The sequence below is a fragment of the Scyliorhinus canicula genome, chromosome 12 (genome assembly GCF_902713615.1).
Source record: "Scyliorhinus canicula chromosome 12, sScyCan1.1, whole genome shotgun sequence".
Lineage (NCBI taxonomy): Eukaryota > Metazoa > Chordata > Chondrichthyes > Carcharhiniformes > Scyliorhinidae > Scyliorhinus > Scyliorhinus canicula.
The window spans coordinates 96,394,307-96,421,278 of record NC_052157.1 but is presented as its reverse complement, the minus strand read 5'-3'; the positions used below and the strand labels follow the sequence as shown (position 1 = coordinate 96,421,278).

General features: G+C 47.6%; 1 protein-coding gene across 1 annotated transcript; it reads right to left on the bottom strand.

Annotated features, from left to right (window-relative positions):
- Positions 1-7,048: 7,048 nt before the first annotated feature.
- Positions 7,049-15,834, bottom strand: LOC119974301 (proline-rich protein HaeIII subfamily 1-like). The gene is made up of 3 exons (XM_038813073.1): positions 15,748-15,834; positions 12,624-12,628; positions 7,049-7,943 (listed from the first exon to the last, which is right to left on the bottom strand). The coding sequence occupies exons 1-3, from the start codon at positions 15,832-15,834 to the stop codon at positions 7,049-7,051; spliced, it is 987 nt and encodes a 328-aa protein (XP_038669001.1).
- Positions 15,835-26,972: the final 11,138 nt, after the last annotated feature.

Genomic DNA, 26,972 nt, shown 5'->3' with positions numbered 1-26,972 from the left:
ACGCTAGCACACCATAGGCCTTCTTCACAGCTCTATCCACTTGAGTGGCAACTTTCAAAGATCTATGAACATAGACCCCAAGATCGCTCTGCTCCTCCACATTGCCAAGAACCCTACCATTAACCCTGTATTCCGCATTCAGATTTGTCCTTCCAAAATGGACAACCTCACACTTGTCAGGGTTAAACTCCATCTGCCACTTCTCAGCCCAGCTCTGCATCCTATCTATGTCTCTTTGAAGCCGACAACAGCCCTCCTCACTGTCCACAACTCCACCAATCTTCGTATCATCTGCAAATTTACTGACCCACCCTTCAACTCCCTCATCCAAGTCATTAATGAAAATCACAAACAGCAGAGAACCCAGAACTGATCCCTGCGGTACGCCACTGGTAACTGGGCTCCAGGCTGAATATTTGCCATCCACCACCACTCTCTGTCTTCTATCGGTTAGCCAGTTTGTTATCCAACTGGCCAAATTTCCCATTCCTCCTTACTTTCTGCACAAGCCTGCAATGGGGAACCTTATCAAATGCCTTACTAAAATCCATGTACACTACATCCACTGCTTTACCTTCATCCACATGCTTGGTCACCTCCTCAAAGAAGTCAATAAGACTTGTAAGGGAAGACCTACCCCTCACAAATCTGTGCTGACTATCCCTAATCAAGCAGTGTCTTTCCAGATGCTCAGAAATCCTATCCCTCAGTACCCTTTCCATTACTTTGCCGACCACCGAAGTAAGACTAACTGGCCTGTAATTCCCAGGGTTATCCCTATTCCCTTTTTTGAACAGGGGCACGACATTCACCACTCTCCAGTCCTCTGGTACCACCCCTGTTGACAGCGAGGACGAAAAGATCATTGCCAACGGCTCTGCAATTTCATTTCTTGCTTCCCATAGAATCCTTGGATATATCCCGTCAGGCCCGGGGGACTTGTCGATCCTCAAGTTTTTCAAAACGCGCAACACATCTTCCTTCCTGACAAGTATCTCCTCGAGCTTATCAGTCTGTTTCACACTGTCCTCTCCAACAATATGGCCCCTCTCATTTGTAAATACTGAAGAAAAATACTTGTTCAAGACCTCTCCTATCTCTTTAGACTCAATACACAATCTCCCGCTACTGTCCTTAATCGGACCTTCCCTCGCTCTAGTCATTCTCATATTTCTCACATATGTGTAAAAGGCCTTGGGGTTTTCCTTGATCCTACCTGCCAAAGATTTTTCATGCCCTCTCTTAGCTCTCCTAATCCCTTTCTTCAGTTCCCTCCTGGCTATCTTGTATCCCTCCAGCGCCCTGTCTGAACCTTGTTTCTTCAACCTTCCATAAGTCTCCTTCTTCCTCTTAACAAGACATTCAACCTCTCTTGTCAACCATGGTTCCCTCACTCGACCATCTCTTCCCTGCCTGACGGGGACATACATATCAAAGACACGCAGTACCTGTTCCTTGAACAAGTTCCACATTTCACTTGTGTCCTTCCCTGACAGCCTATGTTCCCAACTTCTACACTTCAATTCTTGTCTGACAGCATTGTATTTACCCTTCCCCCAATTGTAAACCTTGCCCTGTTGCACGCACCTATCCCTCTCCATAACTAAAGTGAAAGTCACAGAATTGTGGTCACTACCTCCAAAATGCTCCCCCACTGACAAACCTATCACCTGCCCTGGTTCATTACCAAGTACTAAATCCAATATGGCCTCCCCTCTGGTCGGACAATGATATTACTCATTTGTCTTGTCAAGTTGTATTTAACTTGATAAACAGTACAAGTCTTCCAGTTGATGACAAATTATTCATTGAGTAACAAAATAATATACTTGTGAGTTCTTTCACTTTTATATTTTGACTAGTAATAGAATTAACTAAGATTATATTAAATTAACGATTATGATAATACACTGCACTCTGATCTGTCATGTCTTTGCTCCAGATGCACTACACACTCACTAACCTACAGAAAGAGCGGGAAACTCCTTATATAACTCCTGTTATAGTTGCATTTAGTGATCATCTGTCTGTACTGACTTCACATTAACTAATCATGTATTAACACATACAGAGATCACTACATCCCCTTTTCTTGTGTTACATTTTTCTATGTACATGATAAAGAAACTTGTACATAAGAAACAAAGTATTCTGTCATGCCTTGTACATTAGCTATGAATGAATCAGTCAAGTGTTCGTAAATTCAGATGATTCGGTTTTCTTCTACATTTGGTAGACCTTCTCAATGTGATTGGAGAAGTTGAAACGTAATGTTCTGCTCTTCACTTTCAACAGGTTGTTTGATATGCACAAGCTGATGTAAAGATTGGTTAAAATTCTAATTTGGAAAGATAGGTTGACGAATGTGCACTTTTAAGATATCACACCTGTTCCTTCTAAGCAATCCACCTTCTGCAGTTTTAATTATGTAGGAGCGTGGTGAGATTTGCATAATAACCAAAGCAGTATCGGACCATCCTCCATCAGGTCATCTGATTCTATCAACATCATCTGCCGTGAGAGGTTTTAGTAGTTTTGAATGTCTGTCATAGTAACTTTGTTGTTTCTTACGTTGCTGTTGAACTCTTTTCAGCACACCCAGTTGATCTGGATCACCAACATGAATTTTCAGTAATGTTGTTGCAATTTCACGATTGTACAACATTTGAGCTGGAGATAAGCCTGAATTCAACGGTGAGGCTCTTTTATGATAGGAAAGCCAAGTAAAAATCTGATTGAGAATCTCATGCTTTGCTCAACAATTGCTTCACAGTATGGACACCTTTCTCCGCTTTTCCATTTAATTGAGGAAAATGGGGAATTAAAGTATTGTGATTGAAGTTATATGTTCTATCTAGACAATTCCATCCACTCACAGCTTGCAAAGCATGGACCATTATCTGGCAGAACAGTTAGCGGAATGCCATGTCTCACAAAAATTTCCTTCCATGCTTTGATCACTGTGGAAGTGCGATCAGGCAGTCTCATTACTTCCGGAAAGTTGGAATAATAATCATTGAAAAGATCATCGTCTTTTCCACTTGCACGGAACAAGTCAATGCCTACTTTCACTCATGGTGACATAGCAATGTCATATTGTTGTAGCGTTTCTTTGCATTGTGCTGGTTGATGCCTTTGACATGTTGAACACAACATTATCATTTCTGTGATGTCTTTGTTTATACCTGGCCAGTACACAGCTTGCCTAGCTCTTCGTTTGCACTTCTCGATGCCGAGCGGTCCTTCATGAAGTTTGCTTAGCATTTCTGACCTGAGATTTGATGGAATGGCAATTCTGTCGTTTCTTAATAGTATGCCATCTACTACAGTAAGTTCAACTTGAATACTTTGATACTGAGGACAGTGTCTTTTCGGCCACCCATGCAGTACAAGATTGATAATTCTAAGCAAGGTTACGTCTTTTTGTGTTTCCTCATGTATCTGCTTCAGCTTTTGATATGATGCAGGAAGTGTTTCTCTATATAACTGCAGTTGAGCTTCTACATAGTTGATTGTTTCAAACGGTAGATTCTTGGTATGTATAGATCTTGAGAGTGTACCTGCAATTACGACATCTTTGCCAGGGGTATATATTAAAGTAAAATCATACCTCCTGAACTTCGTCATCGTTCTCTGTAATCTTATCATATCATTGAGGCTTTTCTCTATGATATTTACTAGAGGTCGATGATCAGTTTCAACTATGAACTTAGGTGGACCATACACATAGTCATGAAACCTAGTGATGCCTATTATTAGTCCAAAGCATTCTTTTTCTATTTGCGCATACCTGCACTCTGTGGCGGTCATTGCTCTCGACGTGTACATGATGGGAATCCAATTGGTCTTGGTCGTCTTGCTGAAGTAAGTCTGCATTTATACCACCTTGACTTGCATCTGCCGAGATTTTTGTGGGCTTAGATGGATCGAATAATTTAAACTCGGAGCTTCTATTAATTGTTGTTTGAGGTCCAGCCATTCTGCATGATTACGTGGACTCCACTCAAAATCAGTATTTTTTCTGATCAAGTTTCGTAGAGCAATAGTTCTTGAAGATAAGTTGGAGATGAATTTCCCGAGCCAATTTACGAAACCAAGGAACCTAACTAATGCTTTCTTGTCTTTTGGTTGCTGCATTTTCTGTATGGCTGATATAGTTTCTTCATCCAGTCTGTCACCTTTAGCTGAGCTGGTATCACCTAGATATTTTAACGATGAGGTAGCAAATGTGCATTTAGATTGGTTCAATTTGAAACCAGATTGATGTATTCGGTGAAATACTTTCCTTAGCCTGCAATATGCTCTTCCTCAGTGGTTGACCGTATAATGATGTCGTCCACATAGACTCGAACACCATCTCTGTTTTCAGTCATTTGCTCCATGATTCGTTGAAAAATCTCTGAGGCGGAGATGATCCCAAAGGGCATTCTATTAAAGCAGTACCTTCCAAAAGGTGTGTTGAATGTACAGAGTAGCTTGCTGGAGCCATCGAGCTGCATCTGCCAAAAACCTTGTGATGCGTCCAACTTTGTGACAATTCGGGCATTCGACATTTCAGAAGTAATTTCAGAAGTAATTTCAGAAGTAATGTTCCCTACGTATGTTTTTATTTAGTTGTTTGGGATCCATACAAACATACTGATATCGGCGGAAAGTTTTTTACACAAACCAAGGAGTTGAATATTGTGGATAGCACAATCGCTTCACAGCTCCAGGGTCCCAGGTTCGATTCCGGCTTGGGTCACTGTCTGTGCGGAGTCTGCACATCCTCCCTGTGTGTGTGTGGGTTTCCTCCGGGTGCTCCGGTTTCCTCCCACAGTCCAAAGATGTGCAGGTTAGGTGGATTGGCCATGATAAATTGCCCTTAGTGTCCAAAATTGTCCTTAGTGTTGGGTGGGGTTACTGGGTTATGGGGATAGGGTGGAGGTGGTGAACTTGGGTAGGGTGCTCTTTCCAAGAGCCGGTGCAGACTCGATGGGCCGAATGGCCTCCTTCTGCTCTGTAAATTCTATGATCTATGACCTTGTCAGTCGGTTGCGTGACCTTGGATATTATACCTTCAAATTGTAATCTCTGCAATTCATCTTTTAATCTCTCTCGTAGAGGCGCTAGAACTCTTCTGGCCGGATGGATGACAGGTTTCACACCCTTTTTTCGCAGCATCTTGTACTGATGTGACAATGTGCCCTCACCATGAAATACTTCAGGGTATTCACTGAGTAACTGTTGCATGCCTGAGCACCTAATAAACAGGATCTGTGATCATCCACAATTTCAAAACAAAGTGTTTTCTGCATTTCTTTGTTGACAACTTTTAAATGGCATGAGCCATGACACAATCGGATTACTATTATAATCTTTAAATTTGCATGCAACAGGTAGTATCTTGTAATCTCCTTGGCTAGATGAGAGGTCCTGACAATTGAGCAACTTGGTGAAAGCACCAGTGTCAAGCTTGAATAATATCGGGCTGTTATTCACATCTACTGTTGTCCATTCATTGTCGTTATTAATTATGTTAATTCAATGAGGAGCCTTCTTTGTTGATTGAAGATCCTTTTTTGTTTCAATTATACCAACAAAAAATGTGTTTTCCAGAGAAAAATTTTCATCATCTTCTGATAAATTCCTTTGTGAATTTTTATTTTATGTTTTCTCGATGGATCTAACATTGAAATGCTTTTTCAGTGTTGTATTGAGACAAATTGCTGTGACTTTACACTGAGAAGCGAAGTGGTTTAGTTTTGAGCACTTTACACGATTTCCCTGGGCAGGATAATTCCCCTTTACGTGGGCATTACCACATCTGTAGCACGTCATGATGTCGTCTCTCTGACTCATGAGTGACGTTCGCGCATGCACAGGCTTCTTCTGTTGAGTCTCACATTTCTGAATGAACTGTGCATGTCCCGAGTTGGAAAGTGCGCGCCCAAGATTGCTGCCATCCCGAACGTGCTTCTTTGCTGCCTGCGACACCATTTTAACATTCTCAACCTCGTGTAGACTTTCGCGCCCGTTTCTCGGTTATAAAATTGCAAGTATTGGTTTTTACTCTGCTCATGTGAAATGCATTTTTTAAACAGCAATTTTTAGAGTAAATCATTCTGTCGTAGTAATGCTTCTCTTAGGCTTTCTTCAGTTAGTCCATACACGATTTGATCTCTTATTAAAGAGTCGTGTGAATCAGCAAAATTACAAGTTTGGGCTAGAAGTTTCAAATTAGTGACAAAGCTAGTGATTGATTTGCCGTTTTACTGTAAATGCTTATGAACCCTGAAACACTCCAGTATTTCATTTGTTTGCATTTTGCAATGATCATCAAATTTTGCAACAATCACTCTGTATTTACTTTTGTCTTCGCCTTCGGCATATATAAATGAATTATAAATTTCTATCGCTTGCTGACTTGCCATTGACAGAAGCAAAGCTATCCGTCTAGTTTCAGAGGCTGTATTTATGTCATGAACTTCCAAATAGAGCTGAAATTGCTGTTTAAATAATCTCCAATTAAGATTTAAGTTACCGGTAGTCTTCAGCTGCCTTCGAGCCTGCACGTGGTCCATCAAATCGATTTGCTGTTGAGGATCCATTTGCTGCGAGGACTTCCAGTCAAACAGTCAGAATCTGAACTTTTCTTTCCTAATCTTATTACTAGTTGTTCTTAAAACTTGGTTTTTCCTGATACCATGTTATATTACAGAGATGTATTATAGATATTATTCATTTGTCTTGCCGAGTTGTATTTAACTGGATGATAAACAGTCAAAGTCTTCCAGTTGATGACAAACAAAATATTGAGCAACAAAATAATATGCTTGTGAGTTCTTTCACTTTAATACTTTGACTAGTAATAGAATTAACTAGGATTAGATTAAACAAACAATTATGATAATACACTACATGTCATGTCTTTACTCCAGCTGCACTACACACACACTAACCTAAAGGAAGAGCGCAAAACGTCTTATATAGCTCCTGTTAGTGATGCCATCTAGTCATCATCTGTCTGTACTGACTTCACATTAACTAATCATGTATTAACAGATCACTACACTGGAGGTCTCCGTTTCTGTTTAATGTTTGAGCTGGGTTCTGCTGGAGGTCTCTGTTTCTGTTTAATGTTTGAGCTGGGTTCTGCTGGAGGTCTGTGTTTCTGATTAATGTTTGAGCTGGGGCCTGCTGGAGGTCTCTGTTTCTGTTTAATGTTTGAGCTGGGTTCTGCTGGAGGTCTGTGTTTCTGTTTAATGTTTGAGCTGGGTTCTGCTGGAGGTCTGTGTTTCTGTTTAATGTTTGAGCTGGGGCCTTGTGGAGGTCTGTGTTTCTGTTTAATGTTTGAGCTGGGGCCTGCTGGAGGTCTGTGTTTCTGTTTAATGTTTGAGCTGGGTTCTGCTGGAGGTCTGTGTTTCTGTTTAATGTTTGAGCTGGGTTCTCCTGGAGGTCTGTGTTTCTGTTTAATGTTTGCACTGGGGCCTGCTGGAGGTCTCTGTTTCTGTTTAATGTTTGAGCTGGGTTCTCCTGGAGGTCTGTGTTTCTGTTTAATGTTTGAGCTGGGTTCTGCTGGAGTTCTGTGTTTCTGTTTAATGTTTGAGCTGGGTTCTGCTGGAGGTCTGTGTTTCTGTTTAATGTTTGAGCTGGGGCCTGCTGGGGGTCTGTGTTTCTGTTTAATGTTTGAGCTGGGTTCTGCTGGAGGTCTGTGTTTCTGTTTAATGTTTGAGCTGGGTTCTGCTGGAGGTCTCTGTTTAATGTTTGAGCTGGGTTCTGCTGGAGGTCTCTGTTTCTGTTTAATGTTTGAGCTGGGTTCTGCTGGAGGTCTCTGTTTCTGTTTAATGTTTGAGCTGGGGCCTTGTGGAGGTCTGTGTTTCTGTTTAATGTTTGAGCTGGGTTCTGCTGGAGGTCTCCGTTTCTGTTTAATGTTTGAGCTGGGTTCTGCTGGAGGCCTTTGTCTTTGTGGGAAGTTTGAGTTGGTGGCAGGTTAAATTTTTTCACATGATGTGGGTGTCGCTCGTGTTATAACCTGTCTGATTATTATTGGCTCAGGACCTTTGGCTATCCCACTATCGTTAGTGAGGATGAGCTCCCCCAATGAGGATTAGCAGAATCACCTGCATAAATAGAGCTGGCCAGTGTGGAACCAGCTATAGAGGAGAGAGCAATGGTGGAGTACTGCTGCTATTGTATATATATATAATTGTGAATAAAGTTATTTCTTTTGATTCTGCAAACTCGTGCTGGATTCTTTGTGGGCCTCACAAAACTGGCGACGAGGGTTAAAGTGAATAGCTGTCTACACTGCTGAAGCCACCTCCCTGGATTTTTGTTGGATACAGGTTGGAAGTTGTTTTCTATTACACCATGCCTCTGTATGGACGTTTGGATGTCTTTGATGCTGCGCTGGAAAGTTGGAACCAGTACGCACAACGGATGCGTTACTATTTCCGGGCAAACAACATCACCGAAAACTAGCGCCATGTGGTCATATTGCTCACCGCCTGCGGCCCGCAAACGTTTGGGGTGATTAGGAGCCTTACGTACCCAGCTGCGTCGGACACCAAGGCGTTTGATGAACTTGTGACCTTTGTGGGGCAGCATTTTAACCCAACCCCGTCCACAATAGTCCACCGTTACCAGTTTAATACCGCTGAGAGGACCCCAGGAGAATGCCTTGCAGAGTTTCTGTCCAGGCTACGCAGGAATGCAGAGTACTGTGACTTTGTCAGAAATGATACGCAACCATTTGGTTTGCGGTATTAACAATGTGGCCACCCAGAGAAAGTTGTTAGCTGAGCCGACATTGACTTTTCAACAGGCCATTCAGATAGTGTTCTCCCAAGAGAGTGCAGAACGGGGTGTGCCAGGGAATGGAGATGCATGCCTTGGGGCGCAACCCCTTCCGTCCAAAAGCCTTTCCCTGCACCCCTGCTGTACCTTGGGTGGAGTGGCATTCGGATCGACGCCAGTGGCCACCAGACGTTCCTCCCTGAAGTGAGCCTTCTCCAGAACCGATGGATGAGGAGCCATGTCAGTGTCAGACTTGTGGGCGCCGACCCCGTCGCGGACGCCGGTCCTGGGTGCGCCAGAGGCGCCATCGTTCCGACAGAAACTTGGGCCAGCCCAGGGCCGTATCTTCCATTTGGATGAACCTGCGGTGACTATTCCCGAGGATGTGGAGACAGAGGACGACTGCCTGCAGCTGCATTGTGTGGCAGCTCCCTGTGTGGCCCCCATTAAGGTGACAGTACGGGTCAATGGTCACCCTCTTGAGATGGAGTTGGACACTGGTGCAGCGGTCTCTGTGATCGCCCAGAGGACATTCGACCACATCAAGCAGGGTATACAGACCCCTACATTGTCTGATACACAGGCCAGGTTGGCCACCTATACGGGGGAACATAGAACTGTGCAGCACAGTACAGGCCCTTCGGCCCACGATGTTGTGCCGAACTGGTCTGAAACTAAGATCACATCCACCTACTCCCAAGGATTCTAGTGCACTCCGTATGCCTATCCAATAACCGCTTGAAAGTTCCTAAAGTGTCCGAATCCACTGTCATAGCTGGGAGTATGTTCAACGCCTCAACCACTCTCTGAATAAACAGCCATCTCTGACATTCCTCCTATATCTTCCACTTATAGTTATGCCCACTTGTAACAGCTACATCCACCCGAGGAAAAAGTTGCTGAACGTCCACTCTATCTGCCCCCCTCATCATCCTATACACCTCAATTAAGTCACCTCTCATCCTCCTTCGCTCCAATGAGAAAAGCCCTAGCTCCCTCAACCTTTCCTCATAAGACCCAGCCACAAATCCAGGCAGCATCCTGGTAAATCTCCTTTGCACCCTTTCCAATGCGTCCACATCCTTCCTATAATGAGGTGACCAGAACTGCACATAATACTCCAAATGTGGTCAAACCAAGGTCTTGTACAGTTGCAGCATAACCTCACGGCTCTTAAACTCAATCCCCCTATTAATAAATGCTAACACACTATAGGCTTTCTTCACGGCTCTATCCACTTGGGTGGCAACTTTCAGAGATCGATGGACATGAACTCCAAGATTTCTCTGCTCCTCCACATTCTTCAGAACCCTGCCATTCACCATGTAGTCCACATTCAGATTTGTCCTACCAAAATGAATCACCTCACACTTATCAGGGTTAAACTCCATCTGCCACTTTTCATTCCAGCTATACATCCTATCAATGTCTCTTTGCAGCCTACAACAGCCCTCCACCTCATCCACTACTCCACCAATCTTGGTGTCATCAGCAAATTTATTAACCCAGCAAATTTACTAACCATTGGACATTGCTAGAACAATGATGACCCTTGTTGTTTATGGACGCCAGGAGCGGCGTTTCCCACTTATTGTGGTGCGCGGCCATGGGCCCAGCCTGTTGGGTCGGGACTGGCTGCGCCACTTACGGCTGCAGTGGCAGCACATCCTCCAGTTTCTGGAGGGTTGATGGAGGTGCTAGGACGATACCCCGATGTATTCCAGCCCGGTTTGGGGAAAATAAAAGGGACTGTAGCCCGTATCTAAGTTGAACCAGGAGCCACGCTGTGCTATTTCCGGGCGCTCCCGGTGCCTTACGCTTGCTGAAGAAGGTAGAAGGAGAGTCCCCTTATTTGGAGTCCTTGGGTATCATCAGGCCTGTCCACTACGCCAACTGGGAAGCGCCAATTGTACCTGTAATGAAGCCAGATGCTACAGTTTGCTTGTGCGGCGACTATAAACTTACAGTGAATACGATTTCCCGGCTCGACCGATATCCAATGCCCCACATGGAGGATCTCTACGCGAAGCTTGCAGGCGGACTGTCATTCACGAAATTAGATATGAATCATGGCTACCTACAGTTGGAGCTGGATCCTGCCTCCCGGCCATATGTAACTAGTAATACACACCGGGGCCTGTATGAATAGACACAGTTGCCCTTTGGAATATCCTCTGCCTGTGCTATCTTTCAACGCGTCATGGAGGGCATTTTGAGATGTTTACCGCGTGTTGCTGTTTACTTAGATGACGTGTTGATTACGGGAACTTCGGAGCAAGAACATTTAGAAAATTCGGAGGCTGTCCTTTGATGCTGTTCAGAGGCTGGAGTCCGTTTACATCGTACAAAGTGCGTCTTTCGGGCGAAGGAAGTAGTTTACCTGGGTTATCGGGTGGACCACGAAGGTTTGCACCCCGTCGCAGGTCCCCGCCCTGACTGACACGTCGCATCTTGGTTCTTTTTTCGGCCTCGTAAACTATTAAGGGAAGTTCCTCCCCAATCTGGCAACTACACTGGCCCCATTGTACCTTCTGCTAAAGAAGAATCACACCTGGGTTTGGGGTCAGCCGCAAGAAACCCCTTTCCGGCGGGTGAAACAGCAACTATCGTCTTCCGGTTACTAACCCACTATGATCCTGGAAAGTCTTTGCTCATCACATGTGATGCATCCCCGTATGGTATTGGGGCCGTGCTGTCCCACAAGATGGAGAACGGGGCCGAGCGGCCGATAGCTTTCGCCTCCCGCACATTGACTGCAGCGGAAAAGAAGTACGCACAGATCGAGAAGGAGGGCCTGGCAGTGGCCTTTGCCAGGTGAAATGCTTCCACCAGTACGTGTATGGCCGCCACTTCACTATCGTGACTGATCATAAGCCTCTGCTGGGACTTTTCAGAGAGGATAAGCCAATACCGCCCATTGCTTCCGCACGGATCCAGCGCTGGGCTTTGTTGCTCGCTGCATACGAGTATTCTCTGGAACACAAACCAGGAACCCAGATAGGGAATGCCGATGCACTGAGCCGATTGCCTTTGTCGACCGGCCCCATGTCGACCCCCACGACAGGTGAGGTGGTTACAACCCTAAATTTTATGGACTCCTTGCCTGTCACGGCATCACAGGTCCATGAGGGGACCCAGATGGAGATCGTCCTGTCAAAGGTTCGGCACATAGTCCTGTATGGAGGGCAGCATAGACAGCTCCCAGGGGAGTTGCGGGCATTTTCCTCCAAGCTGTCCGAATTCAGCGTGGAAGACAGGATCCTCTTGTGGGGGACGCGTGTGACTGTCCCGGAAAAAGGACAGGAGCTGATACTACAGGACGTGCACAATGGGCATCCGGGTGTGATAAAAAGCAGTGTCTGGTGGCTAGGCCTTGAGGCTGACATTAAGAAGGTGGCCCAGAACTGCTCCATTTGCCACTGATTGTCTTTAACACAGAAATAGATAGGTTTTTATTCAATAAGGAGAATTAGATGGTAAAGGCTGTTAGTTTGGAAGGTGCTGACTAAGGAACCTTGTTGACTTCCTGCATTGCACTTTGTAGATGGTGTATACAGCTGCCACTGCACATCGGTGGTGGAGGGAGTGAATGTTTGTAGATGAGGTGCCAATAAAAGGGTTGCTTGGAGCTGGATGATGAGTTTTGTTGGAGCTGCACTCATTCGGCAAGTGGAGAGTATTCCATCACACTCCTGACTTATGATGTTTAGGTGGTGGACGGGCTTTGGGGGAGTCAGGATGTGAGTTACTTGCCATTGGATTCCTAGCCTCTGATCTGCTCTTGTAGCCACAGTATTTTTTGTTTTGTAAATATTTTTATTTAAATATTTTGACAATTTTAATACAAAATCTACAAAAACACAGAATAACAATTAAACAGTTAGAGTCCCCTCCCTCATCCTCCTCTTCCCTCACTGTAAAACCTAGCTTCTAAACCCCCCTCATGCGTGCTATCTCCCCTCTCCTAACAGCGAACAGCTCTTTGAAGTACAATATAAATGACCACCATCTGAGATAAAGTCCTCCCACTGACCCTCTCGAGGTGTAAAATCTCCATCAGGTCACTCAGTCACGCTGAGTCACTTGGCAGTGTAATCAACCTCCAGGCCATGAGGATCCGCCTCCTGGCCTCAGTGAAACAAAGGTCAGGACACCTACCCCCGACTGGAGTTCCGGCACAACCAAAACCCCACAAATCGCCACCAATGGGGATAGGCTCCATCCTAATGTTCGGGTTTGCTGATACAGTCTCAGAATAGGACCTCCAGAGGTCCGCCAGCTTTGAGCATGACCAGAACATGTGCGCATGATATACTGGGCCCCCCCAGGCACCAATCACATCTATTCTCCACCCATTCAATAAATCGGCTCATTCTAGCCTTCGTAGGATGTGCTCGGAATATCATTCTCAGCTGGATGAGACTCACTTGGGCTTTCCTTTTCCACTTTAACAAACCCCACTGTCTTATCCCGTTTTACCACATCAGCCTTCCCAGTGCTTTTCTTCAACCACCAACACTGTGACTTTACATGGCCTAGTTTATTACAGTGAAAACATTTGAAATCTTTCATGTCTCTTCCACCGTCCTGGATTTCTTTTTTAATCTGAGATACACTCTCATTATCTCCCATCAGATCTCCTTTACCTTTACCACTTGAGTATTTCTCATGTCCCCAGTTTCTATCCCTCACAGGCTGAAACTTATGTCGGAAACCAAGCTTTGATTTATGAACTAATTGATAATCATCTGCCATTTCTGCTGCTAATCTCACAGTTTTAACCCTCTGCTCTTGCACATGAATTCTCACTACATCAGGAATTGAATTTTCAAACTCCTCCATTTTGTCAGTTAATATTAACTGCAATGTTTTTGCCAAATCTAAAAGTCTGCTTTTAGTCTCTGTCCATAAGGTACTGTGTGTGACCGTCTCCACTCCCAAAAACTTCAGAGCCTCTGAAGGAGCCATTGTCCACAACACACTCCCTACTTAAACTAGAATACCACACCGGAAAAGCAACCACAATATGCTCACCCCTCACTGTCTTTAGTTCACTAAACCAATCCAATAGATAGACTTTTATCCCCCTCGAGCCCCCAATTTGTTATGGTCAGGGTTTAGAGAACCCCAAAGTGTATCATGGAGTTCACCTGACCCACAACCTTTAATAGATTGTGGTATGGGGAGCACACGGCCCACTCTACAGGTGTGGTGCAGCAGAAAAGTATTTTTTAAAGCAAAACAATGTTTATTCTATGAACTAAAGTTAACCGTTTTAAAACACACAGTGAACATCTTAGCAACCATCAATTCAAATATAACCCCCAAAGACTACAACACTAAGTAATGCGTAAACTGTCCGTTTAACATCCAGAAGACTTATAAAAAATATATATGGCCGCGATTCTCTGCAAATGCGGCGAGTCGTAAAGGCTGCTGTGAAACTGGCCGTGTTTCACGGCAGCCTCCGCGCCCCCCCCCCCCCCCCCCCCGGGACCCGATTCTCCCCCACGGGCGGGGCTAGTAGCGTGACCGTCGCTAAACCCGCACGGCAAGCGTCACGGCGGCTGACGCGCACGATGACGTCAGCCGCGCATGCGCGGGTTGGACGGCTCCAACCCGCGCATGCGCGGATGACGTCATCACGCATATGCGTCAAACCCGCGCATGCGCGGGCCGTCATGCCCCTCAGCCGCCCCGCGGACTGATCCTGCGGGGCGGCGGAGGAACAAAGAGTGCGCGGGTATTGGACCCGCTGCCCGCGATCGGTGCCCACCGATCGCAGGCCCATGGCAATCGGTGCCATGGTTGTCCGGGACGGCACTTTGCGGCCGTTTTCACGAATGGTGAGAGCAGGTGTGTTTGCGTTCGTGAAAACGGCCGTAAAGGCCTGGGAACTCGGCCCATCGGCCTGGGGAGAATCGCTGTTCGCCGTAAAAAACAGCGAGCAGCGATTCGTGTCGTGGGGTGGTCGTGGGGGGGGGGGGGGGGGGGAAGGGAGAATAGCGGGAGGTCGGGAAAAATGTCGGGAAGGCCCTCCCGCTATTCTCCGACCCGTCGTGGGCAGCGGAGAATCGCACCCGATATAACCTTTAACAGAAGCAGGTTAGGTTTACATTCACATTTATAACTCTGAATTCACCAAATGATCAAGAGACAGTCTTTTCAACAGTACACCCTCTCTGTCTGGCTTCAACACCAACACTGAAAATGAAACTAAAACACACCCCGCAGCAAACAGCGTAAAACAAAAGTAAAAAGCTGACAGACAGCCCAGCTCCACGCCCTCTCTGACATCACTGCAGTAGTAAGCACCCATTTCTTAAAAGTACTCTCACTACAGGTATTTATACACACACCCAATTATAAACCCCCATTTCTTAAAGATACTGTCACATGACACTGAGGAAAGATATCCCCCACCCTGCTGTCCCAGCAACTGCTGAGACCAAAAAGAAGGAAAATCTTTCAAAAACCCCAGAACAGAGGAAATGACCCCAACCAAACTCCTCCACCATTAACCCAACTGAACACCCTCAACCCGTGACAAGACCGCAATCTTTGACAAAGTGATCCTCCTGCTCCGGAATTTCAAAATAGAAATGTTTTGAGTCAAACGTGAGCCTTAATTTCGCTGGGTACACAACTCCAAATCACACTCATCGATTAAATCGGACGTTGTCACCTTATTGAAAGCCGCCTGTCGTTTCGGCAGATCATGCCAATGTCCTGGGAAACCCTTACCATGTAGTCGCCCCAGTTGATTTTCTGGGCTTTCTTGGCCCATTCTGGGACCCTTTCTCCGAAAACAACAAAACCGAATGATTACCGCTCGAGGTGGTTCATTCCATCGCAGATTTTACCTCAATGTCGAGCTCCAGCGCAGCAAATACTCATCAATGCTCATCAATTGGGAAAACTTTACAGCAAAGTATTCAGTCAGCCCTCAACTCCCTCGGGTAGACTCACCAGCCTCAGGTTCATGTGCCTGGACCTATTTTCTAAACCACCCAGTTTTGGCTTGAACCCCTTGTTCCTGTCTCCGATAATCGCCATTTCAGTTCCAAGGACACAAGTCTGCCTTCGTGCTGGGTTCAGGCCTCCTCGACATTTTTCAGTTTCTCCGCCTGCGCTCCTTCTTCCTTCATTGTTTTGCTCAGTTGCTCCCTAACTGGGCCCAAAGCTTCCTCCACCGTGGCTTTCAATGAAACGGGTCGGAGAATCGCTGGGAGGCAGCGTGAATCCTACCCCGCCGCTCCGGCGCCGGCTGCCGAATTCTCCGGTGCCGATTTTGGGGCAGGGATCGCGACGCGCTGTTTGGGGGCCATTGGCAGCGCCCCCCCCCCCCCCTCTCCACCCCCCTCCCCGCCCCCCGGCAGTTCTTCGGGTCCCGATGGGCCGAACGGCAGCCCCACCGGCGTGGATTAGACATGGTCCATACCAGCCGGACCTGGCTTGGAGGGTGGTTAGCGGGGACCTCGGGGGGGGAGGGAATCTGACCACCCCATGGTGGTCTGGCTCGCGATTGGGGCTCACTGATCTGCGGGTGGGCCTGTGTCCTGGGGGCACTCTTTCCCTCTGCGCCAGCCTCTGTAAGGTGCGGAGAAGAAACCCCCTGTGCATGCGCAGGAAATACGGCAGCGGTTCTGCACATGCGCCAGAACACGCTGGCAGTCCTGCGCATGCACCAACTCTCGCCGGCCGGCGGAGGCCCTTCGCCGCCGGTTGGTGCGGCGCCAACACCTCCAGCGCTGGCCTAGTCCCCGTACGTGCAGAGGATTCCGCAACTTCCCGGCGGCTGGACGCCGGACTGGTTCAAGCCGCTCTTTGGCGCCGGTCCGGGCCGCCCCACCGATTCCAGGAGAATCCCGGCCCTTATTCCTGATCGTGTTTCTTGAAGCACTCATCCATTTCTCCACCAAATTTATTTAATTCTCTGGCTACAATCCATGCCATCATGTCGAGGGTGATGAGCAAAGCCACCTTCTCTGCCATCTTTGTTTCCTCCTCATTCGGGTTCAACATCTGCAATTTCACCCCTCCAACCCTCTTCGATGTCAGTTTTGACATTGCACTCTTCACGGTTAATTTCACTGCTGGCAAAGTCTATTTCTGAAAAATTCTTCCGATTGGGAGATGAGCCAAAGTGTCGGAGCCTGCGTGGGAGCCATCCCAGATGTGGATGCCACTTCATGTTGCCGCACCCGAAGTCCAAGCACAGCATTTATATAGCTACTCCAGCTCACTTTCTATGGTCACCCTCCAGGATGTTCATACAGTGGGATTCCAAGATGGTAATGTCATTGAATGTCAAGTGCTGATGGTTAGATTATCTCTCGTTGGAGATCATTGCCTGGCACATGGTATTTTTGATCCGGGACTTGGTCAGGCTGCTGTCCATGGCATTTTTGAACAAGGGCCTGTTTGTGGCCTCTGTCCATCATATGATTGAGCAGGGGCCTGGTGGAGTCCTCAGTCTGTGACACTTTTGACAGGGGCTTGGTGGAGGTCTTTGTCCATGCTTTTTTTGCACTGGGGCCTGCATGAGGAATCTGTGGTATTTTTGAATAGGGGCCTGATGGCCCAATGGTTAGCACTACTGCCTCACAGTGTCAGGGACCCGGGTTCAATTCGGCCTTAGGTGATTGCGTGGATTTTGCACTTTCTCCCTGTGTCTTTGTAGGTTTCCTCCAGGAGTTCCGGTTTCTATCCACAGTCCAAAGATATGCGGTTTAGGTGGATTGCCCGTTAATGTCCAGGGATGTGTAGCTTCGGTTTATAGAGTTGCATGGTTAGGGTGGGGTGGATGGGGAAGTGGACATTGGGAGAGTGCTCTTTCAAAGGGTCCGTGCAGATGGATTGAATGGCTTCCTTCTACACTGTAGGAATTTCATGATTCGATGGTGGAGGCTTCTGCCCAATGTATTATTGAACAGGGTCCTGCTGGAGGTTTCAGATTCAGCTTTGGAATTTTAAGCTGGGGTTTGCTGGAGATTTTCTTTTAATTAATTAATTAGATATGGGCAACCCTGTCAAAGGCCATCCCTAATTGCCCTTGAGAAGGTGGTGGTGAGCGCCTTCTTGAACAAACGAGATCCATGTGGCGTAGGTACACCCACAGTGCTGTTAGGGAGGGAGTTCCACAGTTTTGACCCAGTGACAGGGAATGAATGGTGGTATATTTACAAGTCTGAATGATCTATGGCTTGAAGGGGAACCTGCAGGTGTTGGGTGCCTGTGTATCTGTTGCTCTTGCTCTTCTCGGTAGTCAGGTTCATGCATTTCGGAGGTGGTACACCTGGCTGTGACTGTCCATCAGTGGTGATAAAGGGAGTGAATGTTGAGGGTGATTACCAGTCAAACCAAGTTGCTTTATCCTAGGAAGTGTTGAAGTTGAAGCTGCACTCATCCAGGCAAGCGGAGGGTATTCCATCACACTCCTGACTTGTACCACATAGATCATAGATAGACTTTGGGGACTCATAGAACATAGAACATACAATCGTACAGCACAGTACAGGCCCTTCAGCCCACGATGATGTGTTGACCATTTATCCTAATCTAAGATCAACCTAACTCGACCTGGAGGAAGGTATAGGTGGTCTGATTAGCAAGTTTGCAGATGATACAAAGATTGGTGGAGTTGCAGATAGCGAGGAGGACTGTCAGAGAATACAACAAAATATAGGTAGATTGGAGAGTTGGGCAGAGAAATGGCAGATGGAGTTCAATCCAGGCAAATGCGAGGTGATGCATTTTGGGAGATCAAATTCAAGAGTGGACTATATGGTCAATGGAAGGGTCTTGGGGAAAATTGATGTGCAGAGAGATCTGGGAGTTCAGGTCCATTGTACCCTGAAGGTGACAACGCAGGTTGATAGAGTGGTCAAGAAGGCATACAGCATGCTTGCCTTCATCGGACGGGGTATTGAGTACAAGAGTCGGCAGGTCATGTTACAGTTGTATAGGACTTTGGTTAGGCCACATTTGGAATACTGCGTGCAGTTCTGGTCGCCACATCACCAGAAGGATGTGGATGCTTTGGAGAGGGTACAGAGGAGGTTCACCAGGATGTTGCCTGGTATGGAGGGGGCTAGCTATGAAGAAAGGTTGAGTAGATTAGGATTGTTTTCATTGGAAAGACGGAGGTTGAGGGGGGACCTGATTGAGGTCTACAAAATTATGAGAGGTATGGACAGGGTGGATAGCAACAAGCTTTTTCCAAGAATGGGGGTGTCAGTTACAAGGGGTCACGATTTCAAAGTGAGAGGGGGAAAGTTTAAGGGAGATGTGCGTGGAAAGTTTTTTATGCAGAGGGTGGTGGGTGCCTGAAACGCTTTACCAGCGGAGGTGGTAGAGGCGGGCACGATAGCATCATTTAAGAGGCATCTAGACGGGTATATGAACGGGCGGGAACAGAAGGAAGTAGACCTTGGAAAATAGGAGACAGGTTTAGATAAAGGATCTGAATCGGCGCAGGCTGGGAGGGCCGAAGGGCCTGTTCCTGTGCTGTAATTTTCTTTGTTCTTTGTTTGTTCTAACCTACACACCTTCAATTTACTGCTGTCCATGTGCCTAAGAGTCGCTTAAATGTCCCTAATGACTCTGCCATCACCACCTCTGCTGGCAGTGCATTCCACACACCCACCACTCTGTGTAAAGAACCTACCTCTGACATCTCCACTATACCTTCCTCCAATCACTTTAAAGTTATGTCCCCTCGTGACAACCATTTCCACCCTGGGGAAAAGTCTCTGGCTATCCACTGTGTCCATGCCTCTCATTACCTTGCACACCTCTATCAAGTCACCTCTCTATCTTCTTCGCTCCAGTGAGCAAAGCCCTAGCTCCCTCAACCTTTCTTCATAAGACATGCCCTCCAGTCCAGGCAGCATCCTGGACCCATCTCCTCTGTACCCTCTCCAAAGCATCCACATCCTTCCTATAATGAGGCGACCAGAACTGGGCATAATATTTAATGTGTGGTCTAACTAGAGTTTTATAAACCTGCAGCAAATCTGTTAGAGTTCTTTGAGGAAGTAACAAGGAAGTTAGACAAAGGAGAACCAGTGGTCGTGATTTATTTAGATTTCCAGAAGGCCTTTGACAAGGTGCCGCATAGGAGACTGTTAAATAAGTTAAGAGCCCATGGTGTTAAGGGTAAGATCCTGGCATGGATAGAGGATTGGCTGACTGGCAGAAGGCAGAGAGTGGGGATAAAGGGGTCTTTTTTAGGATGGCAGCCGGTGACTAGTGGTGTGCCTCAGGGGTCTGTGCTGGGACCACAACTTTTCACAATATATATTAATGATCTGGAAGAAGGAACTGAAGGCACTGTTGCTAAGTTTGCAGATGATACAATGATCTGTCGAGGGACAGGTAGTATTAAGGAAATAGGCGGGCTGCAGAAGGACTTGGACAAGCTATTGAGTGAGCAATGAAGTGGCAGATAGAGTTATAGAAGTTATAGAACAGTACAGCACAGAACAGGCCCTTCGGCCCTCGATGTTGTGCCGAACAATGATCACCCTTCTCAAACCCACGTATCCACCCTATACCCGTAACCCACCCCCCCTTACTTTTTAGGACACCACAGGCAATTTAGCATGGCCAATCCACCTAACCGCACATCTTTGGACTGTGGGAGGAAACCGGAGCACCCGGAGGAAACCCACGCACACACGGGGAGGACGTGCAGACTCCACACAGACAGTGACCCGGCCGGGAATCGAACCTGGGACCCTGGAGCTGTGAAGCATTAATGCTAACCACCATGCCACCGTGCTGCCCCCACCATGCCACCGTGCTGCCCAGATGAAATACAATCTGCAAAAGTGTGAGGTTATACACTTTGGAAGGAGAAATGGAGGCAGGGACTATTTTCTAAATGGGGAAATGCTCAGGAAATCAGAAGCACAAAGGGACTTGGGAGTCCTTGTTCACCATTCTCTTAAGGCAACGTGCAGGCTCAGTCGGCAGTTAAGAAGGCAAATGCAATGTTAGCATTCATGTCAAGAGGGCTAGAATACAAGACCAGGGATGTACTTCTGAGGCTGTATAAGGCTCTGGTCAGACCCCATTTGGAGTATTGTGAGCAGTTTTGGGCCCCCTATCTAAGGAAGGGTGTGCTGGCCTTGGAATTGGCTTGCCGAAAGAAGACAGCGAGTGGTAGTGGATGGAAAGTATTCCGCCTGGAGGTCGGTGACCAGTGGTGTCCCACAAGGATATGTTCTGGGACCTCTGCTTTTTGTGGTTTTTATTAATGATTGAATGAGGAAGTGGAAGGGTGGGTGAGTAAGTTTGCCAATGACACGAAGGTTGGTGGAGTTGTAGATAGTGTTGAGGGTTGTTGTAGGTTACAACAGGACATTGACAGGATGCAGAGCTGGGCTGAGAAGTGGCAGATGGCGTTCAACCGAGATAAATGTGAAGTGATTCATTTTGGAAGGTTGAATTTGAATTCTGAATACAGGGTTAAAGGCAGGATTCTTGGAAGTGTGCAGGAACAGAGGGATCTTGGGGTCCCCGTGCATAGATCCCTCAAAGTTGCCACCCAGGTTGATAGGGTTGTTAAGAAGGCGTATGGTGTATTGGCTTTCATTAACAGGGCGATTGGGTTCAAGAGCCGCATGGTTTTCCTGCAGCTTTATAAACCCCTAGTTAGATCAGACTTGGAATATTGTGTCCAATTCTGGTAGCCTCATTATAGGAAGGATGTGGATGCTTTGGAGAGGGTACAGAGGAGATTTACCAGGATGCTGCATGGATTGGAGGGCATGTCTTATGAAGAAAGGTTGAGGGAGCTCGGGCTTTACTCATTGGAGCGCAGAAGATAGGTGACTTGATAGAGGTGTACAAGGTGATGAGAGGCATAGACAGAGTGGATAGCCCCACTAAGGCCACCAGGGCAGCGAATGACCGGGGTATCTGGGGGGTGTTGGCTGACTCAGGCTCTTTATCACACTGTAGGTTGGCCCTCCTCACAGTTTGTCTCTCATCGTCGGTAATCAAATTTGCTTGAAACAAAAAATTCACGTGTTCCGTCTGTACCTGCGTTAAAGGGTTCCAGCTTTCCTATATGCAGCATTTGGGTGGTTAGTAGTGGGCCTACAGAAGCCTAGACGAGGTGGGCCGGGCACCCAGCAACCAGTGTCGACGGCAGCTCCATGCCACCCTTGTCGCCAGTGTTGAGTCTGTGATAAGTAGAAATCAGAGAAGATAGTCGGAATTATGAACAAGGTTTATTTCAATATAATTCCAATACCCCTGACTTCCGGTGACGGTGGGCGGGAGGCAGCCACACCATGGAGGATGGCATTGTATATCCAGCGAAGCTGAGGGTGACTTACAAGCTCAAGGACTTTTATTTTGGAATGGCGGAAGCAGCGGAGGAGTTTGCGAAGGCAGAAGGACTGTGGCAGAATTGAGAAATGGCCATGTGCCGATGTAACCTCATGACTGTATTTTCTTATTTTTTGTTTCACTGCGTGCGGGTGTGTGGGCTAAAGGAGCCAATGTTGTATAGATTTGGACAAGGGAAGTGATGGGACTTGCACTCGAAGTGAGGGCTCTTTGGGGAGTAGGGGGATATGCGGGGTGTGCGTGCTAAAAGGGGATTTCTGGGCTTTCCTTCGGCCGGGCAAGGGGGAGAGGGACCTGGGCGGGGGCCTCCACGCTGGCCGGTTTAAACCGGCCAGTGAACGGGAGTGAGGTGGGGGGAGGGGCTGCGGCTGCGGCCATTGGAGCCTGGCAGAACAGGGTCGGAGTGGTCTAGCCGGGGTGGAAAGTTGGGGGGGAAGGAACCGAGGTTGGGGGAGGAGTTTTACAAGAGGCAGTGGAGGTGAGGAGTTGGGGGGGGGGGGGGGGGGGGGGGGATGTTTGCAACTCTTGGGTATCATGTACGGTACTCTTTCAGAGGTTGGATGGCGTTGCGTGTTGGGGGGGGCGGGGTGGGGAGTGGACTCTATAGGTTAATGGTGACCAACACGAGGGGACATAGCTTTAAATTGAGGGGTGGTTGATATAGGACAGATGTCAGAGGCAGTTTCTTTACTCAGAGAGTAGTAGGGGTGTGGAACGCCCTGCCTGCAACAGTAGTAGACTCGCCAACTTTAAGGGCATTTAAGTGGTCACTGGATAGACATATGGATGAAAATGGAATAGTGTAGGTCAGATAGGCTTCAGATGGTTTCACAGGTCGGCGCAACATCGAGGGCCGAAGGGCCCGTACTGCGCTGTAGTGTTCTATGTTCTATGTTCTATGGGCAGTCCCGGACTCTTTTTTTCTTTTTCTCCATTGTTTCTTATTTCCACCGTGGGAGGGTTTGTTTTATTGGATGCATATATTGACAGGTGGGCCGTTGTTTGGGATGGTGGGAGGATGGGATCATTGTTATTGTTAAGGGGATTGATTTTGTATTTGTTACTGTTTACTGTCTGTTGGTGGGGTGTAAATTTTGAAGGAAAATGCGAAAATGGAGAATAAAAACATTTAAAAAAAATAAAAAATAACTCCAATACCCCTCCACTCCCCTAAGGGTCACATCCTGACCTGCACCTGGAAACAGGGGAATGTATTGTAGGAGACAAAGAAATGACTGAGCAACTAAACACATACTTCGGTTTTGTCCTCACAAATGAGCACAGAAATGCTACTTCCGATGGTAGCCATGTTGTGAATGGTCACACACAGAGCAGCTCCTGCTTAAGGGCTTAAAAAAGAGCTCTTTTTACCTGATACTGGGTGGAATTTTGAGGCAAAGACCAAGGTGAATGTTGGAGGAGTAGTTTCCCCCGGGAGTGCTTTCTCTGCTGGTTATCAGACCCGGCAGAAATCAGTGAGAAGTTTGGCTGAAAAGTTGGAGCATGACTATGCTGCAACAGCCACTTTAAACATGCGAGCGAGGAAACGGCAAGCTGGAAGGCTTCAACTTGAGTTGATGGCCTTTATTAAAGCTGGAACCCAACAGCAGAGGAAAGAAATGCGAGAGGATCGCTCAAAGGCCATCGAAGAAGTGGTGGCACCCCTGAAGAGTTCTTTGGAATGGGTGGAGAAGTGTCTGGAGGTACAAGGGTCACAGATTCAGGAGATTGAAGGAGTGATCAATGACCACAGCGATCATGTGGTAACTCTGGAGGCAGAGGATACCTCTGTAAAATGTTGAAAGCAAAGGTGGAGGAGCAGGAGAATACCTCAAGAAGACCTGCGAATAGTGGGCCTGCCTGAAGGAGTGGAAGGTGTGAGTGTGAAGATGCTGGCAGGGCTGGTGGCAGAAGGGGGAAAGCACCTGAGGCAGAAGCCTAGAGCTGGGGAGCCGCCGGGGGCGGTGATCGTGAGACTCCACAATGTTGTGAAGAAAGAGAAGGTTTTGTGATGGGCCAGGGAGAAGCGGACCTGCGACTGGGGGGGGCGGGGGGAATAAGGTCCGAATTTATCAGGACATCAGAGGCGATTGACGAAGCGACGGGCAGGTTTCAACAAGGCCAAGGCGGTGCTGTACCGGCGGCAGATCGGGGCTTGGGGTGCTCTACCCGGTGAAATTATGGGTGATGTTCGGAGGCCTGGAGTATTATTTTGAGACCCCGGAAGCGGCCAAACACTTCATTAAGGAGCACGATGACACAGTGGTTAGCACTGTTGCCTCACAGCACCAGGGTCCCAGGTTCAATTCCCGGCTTGGGTCACTGTCTGTGCGGAGTCTGCAAGTCCCGAAAGATGTGCTTGTTAGGTGAATTGGATATTCTGAATTCTCCCTCTGTGTACCCGAACAGGCGCCAGAGTGTGGCGACTAGGGGCTTTTCACAGTAACTTCATTGTAGTGTTAATGTAAGCCTACTTGTGACAATAAAGATTATTATTATTATTAATAAACTGGGGGGAGAACTGAGTGGACAATGCTTGGGAACCGGGGTGCTGGCACTATGTAATGGTTGGGAGCACGTTTGAAGTAGGTTTTTTTTCATTTTTTTTTGGGTGGGTGGGTTTGTTATTCATTGTTGGTATTTTAAGGGGTTGAAGGGGTGAAAGGTTTATGTGAAGATGGATGATCCCGTTTCCCCTCCTGTTTTATGGGACTGTTTATGTTTAACATTTATCTGTTTGCTTTTGGATAAGGCTACCTGGGGCTCAGAAGAAGTCTTTGTTTGGGCGGGGGAGGATCAGGTCAACAGGGAGTCTTCCTCCTTCAGCTGAGAAGTGGCGGGCAGTGGAGGTCATTGGGAGCTGCCATTGGGCAGGGGATCCCATAACAGGTGATACTGCTGAATGGAAGTGAGTTGGTGGGGAGAAGGCCGAGAGCGGTGGCGGGGAGGGGGAGGGGGGGGGGGCGGGGAGAACGGGGGCTGGAGGAGAACGGAAAGGGAAGGAGGTTGCGAAGTGGCAGGGGGAGAGATGAGATGGTCAGGAGCAGAGAAAGAGGCCATCTGGGATGGGATAGGTATAGGGTGAAATTAGGGAGGGGCGGGAGTTAAGTGGGGAAGATGATGGACGGTAGAGGGGATTGGAGGCGCAAGCCCCTGGTAAGGTTGGTAACGTGGAACATCCGGGGACTGAATGGGCCGGTTAAAAGGTCACGGGTCTTCACGCACCTCAGGAGCTTGAAAGCGGGGGTGGTCTTTCTGCAGGAGATGCACCTCCGTGTGAAGGACCAGGTTAGGTTAAGGAAGGGGTGGGTTGGGCAGTTTTTCCACTCGGGATTTAATTCAAATTGAGGGGAGAGGCGAGTTTAATAAGCAGATAAATGGGATTTGTGAGTGTGAAGGAGGTGGGAGATATGTGATTGTGAGTGGGGTATTGGAACGGGCACCGGTAGTGTTGGTAAATGCGTATGCCCCAAATTGGGATGATGTGGGTTTTATGAGGGGGTGGCTGGCAGTGATCCAGAATTTGGCCACGTTCCAATTGATAATGGGAGGAGATTTTAACTGTGTCCTGGAGCAAAGGGCGGATAGATCGAGCCTCAGGTCAATATTGGGTATGAATGGTGAGGGAGCTTGGGTAGTTTATGGAGAGGATGGGTATGGTTGGATCCATGGTGCTTTCAGAACCCAGGGAGAAGGGAGTATTCCCCCTTTTCTCACGTGTATTCGAGGATTGATTACTTTGTACTGAGTTAGGATATTTTGGTTGGGGTGGAGGGAGCAGAGTTGCGGGGATTGTTGTCTTGGACCTTGCGCCCCACTGGCTGGAGATTTGGTTTCGATCGGGTCGAGAGCAGAGATCGGGGTGGAGGTTTGACTCAGGATTGTTGGCGGACGGAGGTTTTTGTGCGGCCGCGATTAATGAGTATGTGGAGTTGAATCAGAATGGGGAGGTGTCAGCGGCCATTTTTTGGGAAGCACTGAAGGCAGTGGTCCGGGGGGGAAATTATTTAGTTTAAGGCTCATGCAGATAGGGAAAGGAGGGATGAACATGACCGCCTCGTGAGCGAGATAGCGGAGGTGGACAGGGAATATTCGAGAGTGCCCACCATGGAGGGATTGGCGAGGAGGAAAAATTTGGAGGGGCAGTTCGACAGGCTGACAATGGGGAGGGCATAGGGCAAGGGGGGTGCAATATGAGTATGGGGAGAAGACGGGTGGCATGCTGGCGCACCAGCTGCACAGGCAGGCTGCACCAGGGAAATATTGAAGATATGGACTGGGGCTGGGGATATGGTGTCAGAACCAGGGAAGATAAATGAGGCTTTTCGGGAGTACTAGCAGGGACTCTATGAGGCAGACCCGTGGGGAGAGGAGGGGGACATGGGACGGTTTCTGGACGAGCTGGAATTTCTCCAGGTGGAGGAAGCAACAAGGCAGGCGTTGGTGAGCCCCTAGGACTGAGTGAGGTGCTGGAGAGTATCAGGGGTATGAAGTCGGGGAAGGCCCCTGGGCTGGATGGGCACCCAAAGGAATTTTATAATGGTCGAGTGAGGGAACCATGGTTGACAAGAGAGGTTGAATGTCTTGTTAAGAGGAAGAAGGAGACTTATGTAAGGCTGAAGAAACAAGGTTCAGACAGGGCGCTGGAGGGATACAAGATAGCCAGGAGGGAACTGAAGAAAGGGATTAGGAGAGCTAAGAGAGGGCATGAAAAATCTTTGGCGGGTAGGATCAAGGAAAACCCCAAGGCCTTTTACACATACGTGAGAAATATGAGAATGACTAGAGTGAGAGTAGGTCCGATTAAGGACAGTAGCGGGAGATTGTGTATT